Source organism: Staurois parvus, unplaced genomic scaffold (assembly GCF_062004578.1).
Source record: "Staurois parvus isolate SC_StPar_1 unplaced genomic scaffold, SC_StPar_1.0 ptg001263l, whole genome shotgun sequence".
Lineage (NCBI taxonomy): Eukaryota > Metazoa > Chordata > Amphibia > Anura > Ranidae > Staurois > Staurois parvus.
Genome location: NW_028319059.1, coordinates 3,035,184 through 3,051,972, shown reverse-complemented (window position 1 = coordinate 3,051,972; position 16,789 = coordinate 3,035,184). Strand labels below are relative to the sequence as shown.

At 43.6% G+C, this 16,789-nt stretch overlaps 1 protein-coding gene across 8 annotated transcripts in view; it reads left to right on the top strand.

Annotated features, from left to right (window-relative positions):
* The window catches only part of SORCS1 (sortilin related VPS10 domain containing receptor 1), a 1,076,837-nt gene that overhangs the window by 330,984 nt on the left and 729,064 nt on the right, over positions 1–16,789 (top strand). For all 8 annotated transcript variants that reach the window (XM_089660690.1, XM_089660686.1, XM_089660688.1 and 5 more), the window contains exon 2: positions 15,704–15,771. In XM_089660690.1, the coding sequence (XP_089516816.1) occupies positions 15,704–15,771 (68 nt within the window). The remainder of the gene's footprint in view (positions 1–15,703; positions 15,772–16,789) is intronic.

Sequence of the window (16,789 nt, the reverse complement as noted above, 5' to 3'; positions counted from 1 at the left end):
TAAGGTTTTGGAATGCCAAAAGAATCAATTTTTTTTTTTAAAGTTCGTACACTTCAGTTGCTGTAACTAAGCCATTTCATGAAATAATTGGCAAAAAGCTAGATCCATTTGTTGTTTGTTGATCAGAACTAATATTTTGACTCAAACCAAAAAAAAAAAAAAGAGTTTTAAGTTCTTAATCAGATGATACACGCAATTACAAACATGGGACAAATACGTCCCTTGGTCCTCAAAGGGATAAGCAAATGCCCTTAAACAAGCATAAACTCTTGTGCAATACGAGCCACTATGAGCATTTGAATGCCACTTTTTCTGCCAGAGGTTCTGACATTTTTTCTGCCCATGGTGCTGCCCAGTCGGTCTCACTGTATTGTCCAGGTTCAGCAGTTTCCCAGTCTCTCAACACAATACCTAGGCAGTGAGCATCTTTTTTTAAGTTTAATGCTGGTTAAACTCGGTTGGGGTGTAGGGTGAGCCTTGGGATACTCCAAATTTGCTGCAAATTGTAACACAGAACCAGGGGCGGACTGACAAATCATGGGGCCCCCGCGCAATAGGGGATCATGGGACCCATGTGTCCTTGCCCACACTCAAAGAAAGGTACCAGGGGCATTTTATGGGGTCCCCTACTGACCCCCGGCCCTCGGGCAGTGCCCGAGTGCTTGAATGGTCAGTTCGCCCCTGCACAGAACACTCTCAGGTAGTAGGTAAACTCTTCAGGATTGGCCTCTTGTGATAAAAGATAGTGGACATACAGCTTAGGGGCTCCAACTATGCAAGCAGTCCTAAGCCACCAACTCTGGAACAGTCTCACACAGGGTTAAGCCTCAACAGTCACTAGGATCTCTTTCAGGCCCTACTCTGCCCCTGTATACATAGTTGCCTCCTTCCAGTACCAGCCAGACCCTGTACTGTGAGCCTCCAGGCCAGATCCTCAGTACTCTCTCCAAACTGTTTTCAGCCGCTTTAGAAATAGCCCCCTCCCCCCCCCCGTTCTCCCTGAACTGGAACCTCGATGAAAATTCTGAAGCCTTCAGCTGACTTGCCAAGAAGGGCTGGGTCTTCTCCTCCAGGACAAGGACCCTGCTGTTCTAGGCCTCAGACTAATTATACTCACCTTAGCCCCCTGCTAGCCATCCCCTTAACAAGGGATTGGCGGAAGATGTATGAATATTCACCCAGGGTCCACCTCTTCCAACCCACTATATTTCAGAACTTACTAGAGTACAGTAGAAGTAGCTGAGCATACAACCAGAACAGCCAAAAGTTAATAAATTCTGCCCCACTGGCTACAGAGCCAAAAACTAAATTTACCTAATTCTATTAGCAACCTGACTAGGAGGGTGCTACATGTGCATGGAACGTTCAAATGTATAACATTTAGTTTAAAGCTTGTTAAGGAAAATCTTCCCAATAGGGGCAAAAATGACAATGAAAAATGTAATCAACCTGCATTGTTAACAAATGGTCAAGCACAATTTTTAATTTTTGAGGTGTCTTGACAGCCCATTCATAATGAATAAACAGCCTTACTGCTTGAGCCTGTGCCACAATGCGCATTATTGTGTGTGCAGTAATGCATTGCAATGGAATGCGTAAGTGTGAATGGCCCTCTAAAAAGGAAGGGTACTAATGAACTGTAGTATATATTATATTCATAACTGTAGAAGGAAGAGTCATTCAAAACCAGGGTTCTCTAGAACCCTGTGGTTCCTCTAGAGGTTGCTAGAGGTTCCTTAAAGTTGAAGTTTGGTCTAATGCTACAGCTGTCTCTCTGGTGGCTCCAAGCCTCAGAACTGAGCAATCACATGGGGTCATGCGCAGCTGGCTTTGGTTCTCAGCCACGTACTGAGAGCCAGAGCCAACTGTCATTCAGGCAGCTGGGTGGATCCAACAATATGGTCAGGATCTTTCCAGAGCCTGGAGTAGCTCTGTGGTGTCAGTTAATACCTGGGTGATAGCCCTCTATAAGCTGACTTTGAGTTACAGGAGAACAAAAGTTAGTGCACTGCTGTGAAGAATAAGAGACCTGAGTTACACCAGGGTAGAAAGGTTGAGAAAGGATTTTCTAAACTAACAGTAATAAAGCTTTGACAGCTAGATTTTTCTTTTACTTCTTGTCCTGGTGACAACAGTCTCAACAGACTAGAATCAAGCTAAAATTTGCAACAGGAACATAAAACAACAACACAAAAATGTTGTGTTGTAGCCTTCTCCTACTCTACTGTAGGAAGGTGCAGTCTGTTTTCTTCACTGTAGTTGGCACACGAATGAGTGGTACCACAGCATGGAGAGGAAGTCAAGGGAAACCTGGTTCCTCTCCTGTTTCCTAGGTCATGGAGCATTCCAGTGACCCATGGCAGCCATCTTGGGTCAGCAGGGTCTTTATAAATCTTTGCCCCAGGTTTTTTGGCATGCATTTGTGGGTAGAGTAGGGAGAGAGACTCCATCTGACAAGGGAAATGACTAGCAGTAGGGATAGGTTCCTGATGAGTAGGAACAGGCTAGGAATTCACTCCCCTTTTTGAGCCATGCTGGCCAGGCCTCACTTCATCCTCTGAAACATACGCGGTTAGTGCATCTATTTCCTCTGCATTTGAACTGAACTGTCTCTCCCTGAACTGGGACCGTGATGAAACTCCCAAAGTCTTCAGCTGACTTGCCCAGAAGGGCAACAGCCTTTCATGCTGGGTCTTCTCCTCCAGGACAAGGACCCTGTTGTTCTAGGCCTCAGACTAATTATACGCACCTTAGCCTTCTGCTAGCCATCCCCTTAACCAGGGATTGGCTGAAGCTGTATGAATATTCAGCCAGGGTACACCTCTTCCAACCCACTATATTTCAGAACTTACTAGAGTACAGCAGAAGTAGCTGAGCATGCAACCAGAACAGCACTTCATCCTCTGAAACAGACGCTGTCAGTGCATCTCTTTCTGCTGCATCTCTGCATTTGAACTGAACTGTGAGTGTTTCCTCTAAGTGGCGAACTCCTTCTAGGGTGTTTTTACTTGGCATTCTCTTCAATACAAATTCTAAGTTTTAGTGCAACCAGATTATTTGTCTTTACTGCCACCTACCCACACTACTTTACAAAAAGAAAAAAAAATGATGCTGTTGAAGAATTTTGTTTATGCCATGTCTGATCGAATCATATTCACTGTGACAGGAAGTAAGGGGAAATCTCTTTAAAGGAGCCCCAGGCAAAACTAAGAGAGGTTCTGTTCCTTCCCCATTCCTCTATCCAAAAGTAAGGGAAAAAAAAAGAAACGTTTTGGGAGGACATACTTTTTCTTGTTCAAACAATTTTATTAACAATAAACCAGAATGACACAAACATGGAGACATTGTTAATGTATACTAGGCATTAAAGTGGCAGTAGGACATAATATAATGAATGAGGGTGAAGGTATTAATGCCTATACAATTCTAATGGAAACAGGTAGATCAAAGTTGACAACAGATTACAATATGGTACCAGCCAATCATAGCAATGACTCCCAAGTGCATTAAAGAAATAGGGGAAAGTTTGGAGGGGGTCAGACAGGGGTGGAAGGGGGGGAAGGGGAAGAGGAACAACAGGTCAAGGTATTAATGCCTATACAATTCTAATGGAAACAGGTAGATCAAAGTTGACAACAGATCACAATATGGTACCAGCCAATCATAGCAATGTCTCCCAAGTGCATTAAAGAAATAGGGGAACGTTTGGAGGGGGTCAGACAGGGGTGGAAGGGGGGGAAGGGGAAGAGGAACAACAACCATGACTCCATGAACATTCATCAAGTTTACAACAGCCCCTACGTGCTACGTACGAAGGGCTATTGACAATATCCTTGGCGCACAGTACAGAACTCAAGGGAGAAGGAGTGATTCGTCAAAGTTAGGTGGGAGGAAGCGCTCTACCCAGGGGCTCCATATGCGCAGGAATTTAGGGATTGTGTCAAGAACTGTGGCTTCCACCTTTGCATGTATCATGGCTTGTGTTATTCTGGTTTTGATGGCCGCAACACTTAGGGTGGGGGATTTCCAAGATTTCGCTATAACCTGCTTAGCCGCTGTCGTAACTTGCATAAGGAGCTTGAATTGAGAATTGGGAGGACATACTTTTTAAATTGTGGTATGGATTTTTTAGTAAGTATGAATATCTATCGTCTTTTTAAAAAAACTAAATTTAACTTCTGCTCTTCCTGAACTATGCAAACCCCATTTGTTCTTGGATGGATTAAGCCTTGAAGACTCTTCACAGGCGATGTAATCCATCTCCATCTATAAATACATCACCTTGACAACACAATTTGTGTCAACTTCAAAAACCTAAACTCAGGCGAGCATGCCAACCCAATAAGCCCAAGCTGCTAATCGCCCACCGCCTGGCAGGAGCATCACACGGTGTGCCCAAGCGGTGCGGTGCATCGCCACCGCTCTAGGATGATGGATCTGGAGCACACACGGAATACCATCCAGTTCTTGGATCACAGAAGATCATCCTGTACACAAATTAGTATGTTTACTCTTGCCAGGGAGTCTTGTTCGCAGACTGTGATTGTGGGTTTAGCCGACCTATTATTCCGGTGGGTTGAGCAATACCATTCTTGGCTCGCAGGCACAGACAATGTATTAGTATCATTATAACGCTGATACGCAGACCTGCCCGTACTGTAATGTTTAAAATTCCACTAACACGTGTTTTCCGAGAGCAGCTATACAAACAAACAAGGAAAAGCTTTTTGCTCTAGCTGAGCATTATATTACAGGACTCACAGATCTAAACCACCTCCGTTCACTTTTACAAGCTCAGATCTTGACAAAAAAAATAGCCATCTCCAGCATTATAGAGATATATAAAAAGAAGTGCAGCGCTAAATACTCCAATAGATATGTATGTTCGCCGAATCATGTGGGTAATAAAAGGAACACAATAAGACAATGTTAAAATTGTAAAAATAAATAAATAAATAGTGACAGTTCGTGATAAGTGATCTATGCAGGAGTTGCTAGTGATTTCTCGATCTTGTGGTCTGGTGACAAATAGTGAAAATACGCACTCACCAGATGCGTATTTTTAATACGCATGTCATACATACACCAGATGTCCCCCTGGGATGGATGGGATGGACGAGCTGGGCCGTCTTAGCGGACTCTCCTTCCTCTGGGTGTACAGCAGCCAAATCATTGTCTCCCTCTAGGAAATGGACAGGGTACTGGGCGGACTACATCAGTGCGTGCGTCATCCTTAGGGTGGTATCATATGTCACAGACTCCTGATGCTTGGGCTCTGGAACGGATGTAAGGCTCACCAAGGAGCCAGCAAGAAATAGCCCATGGTATAGTAGTTTAAAATTGGTGTTTATTAATCCACGTGGTAAAAATGACTCAAAAGTAAATAAAAGCAGATAAAAACAATATACTAGTTTGGTGTCCATTTCATTTTATTTTTTAAGTTGTTACGTTTTGATATTGTTTTACATCTGTTTTTTTTTTGTTTACTAGTGTATCAGTACCCCTGTAGGAGCTGCAATATTTGTAGGTCCCTTAGGACTTTCCTGGAATTTCCTTGCAGCAAGGCACACAGTCACAGCTACTCCTCTGGCTCATTGAATATTCTAGGGGTATGCTTTTCTGATGATTTAATGAAGAAGTTGAACTTGGACAGAAGTAGGGTAACTATGGGATATGCCATTAACTCTTAGTAGCAATTTGAGTACATTGAAGTTTGTAGTAGCAACTTGAGGATATAAGTCTTCCTCTCTGACAATCCAAGCAGAGTCCTTTTACTAAGAATTAAAGCGGAGTTCCAGACATTTTTGTGTTTATTAAATGTCAGCAGCTGCAAAAACTGTAGCTGCTGACTTTTAATAAACACATACTCAGGGGCGGACTGACCATTTGGAAACTCGGGCACTCCCCAAGGACCCGTGGTCAGTAGGGGGCCCCATGAGATGCCCCTAGTACCTTTTTCATAGGTTTTTTGAGTTTGGGCAAGGACACAGGGGCCCCATGATCCCCTATTGCCCGGGGCCCCATGAGTTGTCAGTCCGCCCCTGCACACACTTACCTGTCCCATGGTCCAGCAATGTTCTCACTCGCATTGTTCCTTCTCCCCTTCTTTCCTCCATGGTGCCGGCATCTCAACTGTGGACACCAGGCTTTGACAGCGTGCAGCTTCATAGTCTGGTGCCCACTGCGCATGCGCGAGCAGGGGCAGACTGACAACTCATAGGGCCCCTGTGTCCTTGCCCAAACTCAAAAAAGCCTATGAAAAAGGTACCAAGGGCATGTCATGGGGCCCCCTACTGACCCCGGGCCCTCGGGCAGTGCCCGAGTTTCCCAATGGTCAGTCCGCCCCTGTGCACGAGTCATGCTGCACTTCCTAATTGGTCCAGCAGCCTTCTGGGACCTGTGAAAGTTTCCAGGAGACTGCAGGAAGGAGGAGGGGGGCAAACTTATGGCTCACTTCACCGTGACAAATTGAGCCGGAAGTGGGGGCGGGTACCTGTCCAAAACAGGTATCTGCCCCCCCCCCAAAAGGTGCCAAATATGGCAGTGGAGGGGGGAGGAGGCAAATAAGTGGAGCTTCCGCTTTTGAGTGGAACTCTGCTTTTAATAGACTGAGCTCTTTAGTTCACCGGACACAATGTCCCCACCCAGCTGACTCATGAACACCAGAGGGGTGGCAACAGCACACAGTCTATGGAATCTTAATAATATAACTCATGCAGTATTCTAGTAGCTGAGTGGTATCTTACCTCATATTCAGATGTGGTAAGGTACCACTCAGTAAATTGTCCCTGGTTGACATTCGTGGTCGAACATTCGTGGTCGAACATTCAAATGTTTGACCGCAAACCGAATGGGGGGGGGGGTTGGTCCATCACTAGTACTGAGCTTTGATCTGAATATGATATCAGTTAAAGGGACCAGACATTTAAAACAAGTTTTTTTTTATGTCTTACTATTTGTTAACCCTTAGTCTATTCTAATAAGTCCTAATTAACTCCTTCTTCCCCTTCTCTCCTTAACTATTATTTTCCTGATTTTTTTTTTTTTTTACTTATTTATATTTCTCTTACCATTAATATATAACTTTTTTTTTTTGTTAATTGTTTTGGTGTCACATTAAAAAGCACAATATTAAAGAAAAAAAGCATTTCCTTTCATTTGCAATAATGTGCAACACTTTGTACCAAGAGGTTACACAGCATTACAAATTAAACAAATTGAAGTTTATACTTTTTATTTGTAACAATTATTTCTTTTTAACTAAGACTGATCAGAGTAGCAAAAAAGTGATTTTTGTTTCTATTTTTGTCACTTTCTTTGTCTATGGATTGCTTTAAAAAATAATATAATTTTGCTAGAAAATATTACAAAAAGAAAGACTTTTTCCTCCTAAAAGATTGATATATGCATTATTTCATGTGGTAAAGTAATGCTACACTCCGGTAGGAAAAGAAAGTTATTTGAAGATCTCATCTTTCATCACAAATCCCCACAAAATAATTGTATTGCTCAATTTAGGACAGTGGGTGGAGTTATGCAAATTATGACACAATGCTGCTATGGCCAGCTGTATGACAAGGTCCACTCCCTGATCAGAGAACTTGTTCCAAATAATAAAATGATACAGTGTAGACATCGGTCGTATTGTACAAATAAAGCAAATCTTTGTATGCAGGGTAAGGATGAAGCTTTTTAGTATTCCCCATGCCAAATTTAGTTTATTATGTATTCCTGGCACCCCTGCCACGCTGCAGAGAACCTGAGTACACAAGACATACATCAAACTGTTTGATTATCCTGGCCAGGTTTCAGTGCTTGCTCTAAATTTCACACTGACAATAATGTTATGATGCATAGAAGTAAACTATGGTGGAACAATTTTTTATGGTTCCCAACTGTCCCTGTTTCATAGGCAGTCCCGTGTCTTTGGAGGTTTGTCCTTGGAAATGTCCCAGAGTAATATTTTGTAATTGCACAGGCTTCATACATGGTGGGTTGTCCACTGAACATACTGTACCACTTGTTATAGAGGATTCCATTATGTGCTGTATATGTATATAAACTCTGGGGCCAACTCAGTGCTCAGGGTCACAGAAGGCACATGTGTGCTGAGGTCGATGGAGACACTGGTGTCACTGGAGTGTTCATTGGTCACAGAGGCACAGGAGTGCTCAGATCACTGGAGGCACTGGAGTGTCATTGGTCACAGAGGCACAGGAGCACTAGAGTCACTGGAGACACTGGGATCACTGGAAGATTAAGGGATCACAAAGGCTCAGGGGCAGTGGAGTCACTGAATACACTAGGGTCACTAGAGCACTCAGAGGTCACAGAGGCACAGGGGCATTGGAGTGTTTAGGGGTCACAGAGGCATAGAAGCTCTGGAGTCACTGGCGACACTGAGGTCACTCTAGTGCCCAGAGGTCACAGAGGCAAAGGAGCACAGAGGTCATTGGAGACACTGGGATCACTTGAGTGCTCAGGGGTCACAGAGGCACTGGAGCTCTGGGGTCACAGAAGCATAGGAACTCTGGGGCCACAGGCAACACTGGGGTCACTCTAGTGCTCAGAGGTCACAGAAGTACAGGAGCTCTGGGGTCACTGGAGACACTGGGATCACTGGAGTGCTCAGGGGTCACAGAGGCACAGGAGCTCTGGGGTCACTGGAGACACTGGGATCACTGGAGTGCTCAGCGGTCACAGAGGCAAAGGAGTGCAGAGGTCATTGGAGACACTGGGATCACTTGAGTGCTCAGGGGTCACAGAAGCAGAGCAGCTCCGGGATCACTGGAGAGCACAGGGGTCATGGGAGCACAGGAGCACTAAAAACACCTTGGTCACTGGAGTTCTCAGGCGTCATGGAAGATACTGGGGGTACTGGAATGCACAGGGGTCACAGGAGTTCTGAGGTCATTGGAGACATGGGGACACTGGAATTCTCAGGGGCACTGTGGTCACTGGAAACAGTGAGGTTACTAGAGTGCACATAAGTCACACAGGCACAGGAGTGTTGGATCACTGAAAACACTAGAGATACTGAAGGGCACAGGGGCCACATGAGTCACACTAGCAATGAGATCACTAGAAACACTGCAGCAAGGGGACTCCGCTTAGATGTAGTGATGTGTTGCTTGAAGGCAGAGCCGCTTTGCCATTCAAAGCCAACCAGGAGAGCTGTCTCCTAATTGGCCATGTTGCAGATTCTCTGGGTACAGCCTGGAGGTGATAGCAGCCATACACTGGAGAAGGAACCTGGGACCTGAATGGAGGAGAGATAAGTGTGAAAATATGCACTTGGGGCAACTCACATATGAAACCCCTATGCATGCATCTTTGTTCCATTATCAAATGAATGAAATTAATACAAATCTGTGAGTTCAGTGGTGTCACATGACCAAACTGCAGGGGAGGCATTGCTGCAAATAACATTAGTTGTCAAATTAAAACCTTTATTGCATGGAAGGGCTGAATTCACCATCGGTCATAGTCAGCCTATGTCTATAAACATCAAAAAGGATTTTCCTTGCTGTTCCACCTGTAGGCCCAGGTGGAGGGGAGGGAGACCAGTGAACATCTATTTGCTGATCCCCCCTAGCTGCAAAAAACCCCGAAGTAATGTGTATATCATCATCCAGTTTCAGGTGTCTTTTTTCCTGGTTGCTGTGGCCAGGGACGAAGCTAGTGCAGCATAATCTGTGCTCCATTAGTTTTAATAGAGGGCACATGAGACATCAGGAGTCTAAAAGACCCCTGATATCTCATGAAAGAGACCCTATCACAAATAAATTATATAGCCTTTTTGTCTCTATGTGATTAAACATTTTAGTGAGAAAAATAAGTGTAAAAAAAAAGTTACACCCAATCACTTAAACCACCCCCAAAAACATTTTTAGCCTGCCCTGGTCTGTCCCACCCTCACATACACTATATTGCCAAAAGTATTGGGCCAGCCCTCCAAATCATTGGATTCAGGTGTTCTAATCACCTCCATGGACATAGGTGTATACAATCAAGCCCTTAGGCATGCAGACTGCTTCTACAAAGATTGGTGAAAGAATGGGTCGCTCTCAGGAGCTCAGTGACTCCAAGCGTGGTCCCGTGATAGGTTGCCACCTGTTCAATAAGTTCATCCGTGAAATTTCCTGGCTACTAAATATTCCACGGTCAACTGTTAGTGATAGTGTATCAAAATGGAAGCAACTGGGAACAACAGAAACTTGTAAAATGACAGAGCGTGGTCAGCGCATGCTGAAGCGCACAGTGCGTAGAAGTCGCCAACTGTCTGCAGAGTCAATAGCTAAAGATCTCCAAACTTCATGTGGCCTTCAGATTAGCACAACAATAGTGCGTAGAGAGCTTCATGGAATGGGTTTCCATGGCTGAGCAGCTGCATCCAAGCCTTACATCACCAAGTGCAATGCAAAGTGTCGGATGCAGTGGTGTAAAGCACGCCACCACTGGACTCTAGAGCAGTGGAGATGTGTTCTCTGGAGTGGCAATCCTTTGGACATGTCTGGGTTTGGCGGTTGCGAGGAGAACGGTACTTACCTGACTGCATTGTGCCAAGTGTAAAGTTTGGTGGAGGGGGGATTATGGTGTGTGGTTGTTTTTCAAGGGTTGGGCTTGGCCCCTTAGTTCCAGTAAAGGGAACTCTTAAGGCGTCAGTGTACCAAGACATTTTGGACAATTTCATGCTCCAAACTTTGTGGGAACAGTTTGGGGATGGCCCCTTCCTGTTCCAACATGACTGAGCACCAGTGCACAAAGCAAGGTCCATAATCATGGATGAGCAAGTTTTGGGTGGTGGAATCTGACTGGCCTGCACAGAGTCCTGACCTCAACCCAATAGAACACCTTTGAGATGAATTAGAGCGGAGACTGTGAGCCAGTTCTTCTCGTCCGACATCAGTGCCTGACCTCACAAATGTGCTTCTGGAAGAATGGTCAAACCTTCCCATAGACACCCTCCTAAACCTTGTGGACGGCCTTCCCAGAAGAGTTGAAGCTGTTATAGCTGCAAAGGGCGGGGCCAACTCAATATTGAACCCTACAGACTAAGACTGGGATGCCATGTGCGTGTAAAGGCCGGCCGACTAATACTTTGGGCAATATAGTGTATATACGAAACGAATGCCGAAGATACAAAATTAATTTTAAAGATTAATCTGTTCAACATAATGATAATAAAGAAACAAAATTCTTCAATAAACAAATGCATCCAAAACAAAACAGAAATTTCTGACATGCACATGTCTAGCAGGCAGTGAGGAGGTGGTAAAATGCCTCCTCACAGCCTGTCAAACGACCTTCCCAGAAGAGTTGAAGCTGTTATAGCTGCAAAGGGTAGGCTAACTCAATATTGAACCTTACGGACAAAGACTGGGATGCCATTAAAGTTCATGGGCATGTAAAGGCGGCAGCCCAATACTTTTGGCAATATAGTGTACATGTACATATGAACGTAAACACACCCATCAGGAAGTCCATGTACGAAAATGGCACTTGAGCTACCCATCCTATTGCCATGTGCGCCAGAGTCAGAGCAATAATTCTAGGCCCATAAAGATCATGCTGTACCACGACCTCCTATAACCAAAAGTCATGAGTATTTGGTGAGTGCCATTTACCATTAGAGATGAGCTCAGGTGTCCTCCAAACTCATCTCTAGCCGACAGACAAAAATGCAGTCAGGTTAGCAGATATCTAGAACACTTGTTTCTATGACGTATATATGATCGAATTTTGGCTGTACTTCTGTTTTATGATAGCTAGTTGCCTTTCATGATCTGGAGACATTATCTGTAGAGAAAAAGGGACTAACTTCTTTCCATAAGTATTTCCTATAGATAGCTTTCTATGGTTTCTTTATGCTTGTCACCACATGTCGTATTTTTCATTCTGCTCACCTGAATGGTAGGCGATGGATAATCAGTGTCATTCTCAGATTGTTTGAATAATGATGGTATTCTTTGAAGCAGCAGACAGCATAAGGTGTCTTTAGCATGAAATGTCTTTTGGTAAAGTGTCTTTGTCCAGCTGAGTATTCTGAGAACCAAAAAAAAAGACTGATAGGATTTGTGTAATGTAAGCAGCTTCGTGTTTGGAAGACCAAGACCTAGATTAGGAGGTAAGATGGGTCCAGAGCCTCAGACATCAAATACATAAAGATAATTTGTGGCCAGGCTAAGGACATTCAACCTATTAACAAGCAACCAATGCTCTTTAACCGCTTAAGGACCGGCCTTTATCAGATATACTGCTACACGGCGGCACTTTTGCGCAGAATCATGTATATATGTGCGTGAGCCCTACCCGTGCCACCATTCATGGGCGCGGATGTCAATCACCAGGTCCCGGCTGGTAGTTACCTGCCAGCGCCCGGTGATTATCGAGCATCTCCTACGGGGAGGAAGATTGTTTTGTTTACAAACAATCTTCCTCCCTGTCAGCTCGAACACACTGCTCGGGATGGATGTGCATAGTACAGCCATCCTGATCAGTGTGCTTACAATGAAGAACACCCCCCACCCCCTAGTAAACAACTCCCATCACACAGTTAACCCTTTGATTGCCCCTCACATTAACCCTTTGAGGACCGTAAGATTTTGGAACGCCAAAAGAATCAATTTTTTTGTTTGTTTTTAAAGTTCGTACATTTCAGTTGCTGTAACTAAGCCATTTCATGAAATAATTGGCAAAAAGCTAGATCCATTTGTTGTTTGTTGATAACTAATATTTTGACTCAAACCAAAAAAAAAAAAAAGAGTTTTAAGTTCTTAATCAGATGATACATGCAATTAAAAACATGGGACAAATACGTCCCTTGGTCCTCAAAGGGTTAACCCCTTCCTGCCCAGTGCCATTAGTACAGTGTCAGTGCTTTTTTTTTTTAGCACTGATCACTGTATTGGTGTCACTGGGGTGTCAGTGACACCAAATTAGTTCCCCCCAAGTGTCAGAATGTCCACCGCAGTCCCTGTAAAAGTTGCTGATCGCCACTGTTACTGGTAGAAAAAAAATCCCATTATCTATACCGCCATTTGTAAACGCTATAACTTTCACTTAAACCAATTAATTTACACGTATTGAGATTCTTTTTAGCAAACACATGGAGCAGAATACATTTTGGCCCAAATTTATGACGAAATTTGATTTTTAAAATTTTTTCACTGCAAAAGTCAAAAACATTGTTTTTTTTCTCAAAATTGTTGGTCTTATTTTGCTTAAAGAACAAAAAATTAAAAACGCACAGGCGATCAAATACCACCAAAAGAAAGCTCTATTCATGGAAAAAAAGGACATAAATTAATTTGGGTGCAGTGTTGCATGACCACGCAATTGTCAGTTAAAATAATGCAGCGCCATAACGCAAAAAATGGCCTGGTCATGAAGGGGGTAAATCCTCATGAGGGCAACTGGTTAAAACAAACCTTACTGACCTCTGTAGCTGCAGCCACTCTGGAGTAATTAACTCACACATTTCACAAGAGAAACACTGTTTCTCAATCTAATCATTTAGATGGGGTCTCAGCACTCTGCTTTTCCTTCATTCTATGTTTCCCTTTTGTGTTTACAGATTAGAAGGTTGCCAAGTCATTGCTAGGAGAGGGGAGCAGAGTGAGCTGAATGTCTGAATCATTATTGGGAGGTGGATCAGAGCTGAATGATCATTGCTTGGAAAAGAAGTAAGGGGAGCTGAGCTACTGAGTCATTGTGAGGTGGTGAATCAGAGCTGCCAAGTCATTTCTTGGAGGGTAGTGTGGCAATCTGTGCTGCTGAGTTATTCCTGGGAGGTGGATCAGAGCTGACAAGTTAATGCTAGTAAGGGGAATGAGAGGAGCTAGGATACTGAGTCATTGATGGAGGGTGGTGGAGCAAGGGAACTGACCTACTGAAGTAAAAGTGCTGCTGCTGTAGAATTTAAAGATGAATTACTCCACATTGTCTGCAGCTAAAGAGGTCAGTAAGGATTTTTTTTATATTTACTGTGTCTTATGAATATGCAAATATTTGAATGTCTGTAGCGGGAAACATTTCTACTTTAAAGCTTAACTCAAGGTGAAGTATGATGGGACTTCATCTTAAAGTTAGAAAAAGTCATTAGCTTTACTAACAAAGTTAAAAAATATCAGAGGGGACCCACAAAAGATGCTTTTGTGGTTAACAAAGGTACCTTATGGCACGTGCTCAAGATTTTACAATTAAAATGTAAATTTAAAAGTGTTGTCAATGTGTACACATTCCAGGCTCTTTTTTTTTTGCAACATACATTTGAAAATAATTATATGCAATATTTTTACCTTTGTTGAGACTTTCAATATAGTATTTAGTATATTTGTAGATTCTTCATTTATTTTTCTTTGCCTTTTTTTTACTTTCATCTGCTTCTTTCTTGACTCCCTTTTCCTCTTCTCTCCTTTCCACTCTTCCCTTATTTCCTTGTCTTTTATCTTTTATTCTCCCCTGCCCTCTCCTTCCCACTTTGCATTGTTGCTCTTCTCCTCTCCTCCCCTCTTCTCTCCTCTTCTCCTTTCTCCTCCCCTTCCCTGCTCTTCTCTCCTCTCTTCTACACTCCCGTTTACTCTTTGCTGTGTTCCCCACTCCCACTCCTCACCTCCTTTCATGTCCCTCTTCTCTTTCCTTTCTGCCCTTCTCCTTTCCTTTCTCCTCATGTCCTCTCCCCATTCCTCGACTCCCCTTTTCCTTTTCCCTTCGCTCTGTTCCTCTCTAGTTTCATCCCTTCCTGTACCCTCCTCTCTTCTCTGATGCTCCCTTCCCTTCTCCTCCTCTCTATTGCTCTCTTTTCCCCATTCCTCTCCCTTTCTATCCTCTCTTCTCTTCTCTGATACTCTTCTCCCTTCCCTTTTCCTCCTCTCACCAGACCTTTTTTCCTTAATTGTCTACTTTTCTGTTTGCTTTCCGCTCCTCTCCCTGACATTCTTCATGCCTCCTCCTCTCCTCTCTTCTCTGATGCTTTCTTCCCTTTCCTTCTATTCTCTTCTCTCTTGCTCTCTTCTTACTATTCATCTCCTCCCCTCTTTTTTTTCCTCTCCTCCCCTCTACTCTCTTCCTGTCCCCTCTCCTCCTCTCTTCTCCAATACACTCCTACCTTACCCTTTCCTCTTCTCTCCAGTTCTCTTTTCCCCTTTCCTCTCCTCCCCTCTTCCCTTTCTTCTCCTGCCCTCTACACACTTCCCATCCTCTCTTCTCCTCTCTTCTCTAATGCTCTCCTCTATTCCTCTTCTTCTCTCTTCTCCACCTTTAATGTCCTCCCTTCCCATTATCTCTTCTCTCTGTTTCTTTTCACTCTTCCCTTTCTTTGTCTTCTCCTCCCTTTTTCTCTCCTCTCCTTCCTTTTTATAACCTCCTTCTCCTCTGGCATCTCCTTCCCTCTTTCTTTTTCTAACCTTTCTACTTCCCTCCCTCTCCCTTTCCCTCCACAATGTAGATTTTAGTGTGTATTGGCTGTGCCAAATATCCTTCCTGTACACCATTGTCATTCACCTTTGGAACAAATGATTCCGCCTCTTACAAACTGTCCCAGTCCCCGTCCATCAGCATCACAGTCTTCTCTTCATTTGTATTGCGCGCCCATTAAGCAAACTCTAACATCCCCAGTGGGTCATCTCCATTTTGCAGTTAACAGATGGTAATTGTTTCAGACGGTGCTGAGATTTTTCCTCTCTCTCCTTGTTGCCTGCAGGTGATACTAATCCTGACAAAGCTCTACGATTACAACTTGGGCAGCATCACGGAGAGCTCGCTGTGGAGGTACGTCTTTAAACTAAGCTTCTAATTGCCCCGTTACTTCAAGATGAATTTGGTGGCGGACATCTTTAAACGTAGTGTAATTGGACTTGTGGGACGGTGGATGACAGCTGTCCCCAGGCTGTATTAATTGTCTTTTCTCATGTGCACTGACAACGTTCCATTGACTTGTTCACTGTTGAAGTATTTCAGCCCCAGAGGTGCCGTAACCAGAGACACCTATCTTGTTTCATTGCGTGTGTTGCCTTAACACCTTAACTGATTCTGATTTACTCTGGAAGGAGTTTGAAATCTCCATAAACGTTACAATGGGAGATCATCTGTATTCTGGAGAACATGTCTCACAGCTGAAGAAGTGTTCAGGTCTAATTTAAATTGTACCTGTATTTTGCCTACATTTGGCAAAGTAACCAGTCAGATTTACTGCAGGTTCATGTACCTACTGTTTACTCCCCTGCCTTCCTCTTCTGTCACCCAAGAAATACAAGTTACCTCCATATAAAAAAACACATGGCACTCCCCTGCCTGCCCACAGCTCAGGACTAGGTGCCCTACTGACCAGTTACTAAGCCTGGTCAATGGCATATGGGAGTGGGAGGTATGCCCAGACCCTCTGCAAGATTCACCTTTGCTCAGTAGGTTGATGCTTATATCAGTTTGCACCAGTAAGTCGAAGCTTATGTCTGTTTACACCAGTAAGTTGAAACTTATATCAGCTTACACCAGTAAGTTGAAGCTTACAGTATATCTGTTTACACCAGCAAGTCAAAGCCTATATATGTTTACACCAGTAAGTCGAAGCTTACAGTATATCTGTTTACACCAGCAAGTCAAAGCCTATATCTGTTTACACCAGTAAGTTGAAGCTTATATAAATTTACACCAGTAAGTTGAAGCTTATATCTGTTTACACCAGTAAGTCAATACTTATGTCTGTTTACACCAGTAAGTTGAAGCTTATATCTGTTTACACCACTAAGTTGAAGCTTATATCAGCTTACACCAGTAAGTCGAAGCTTAT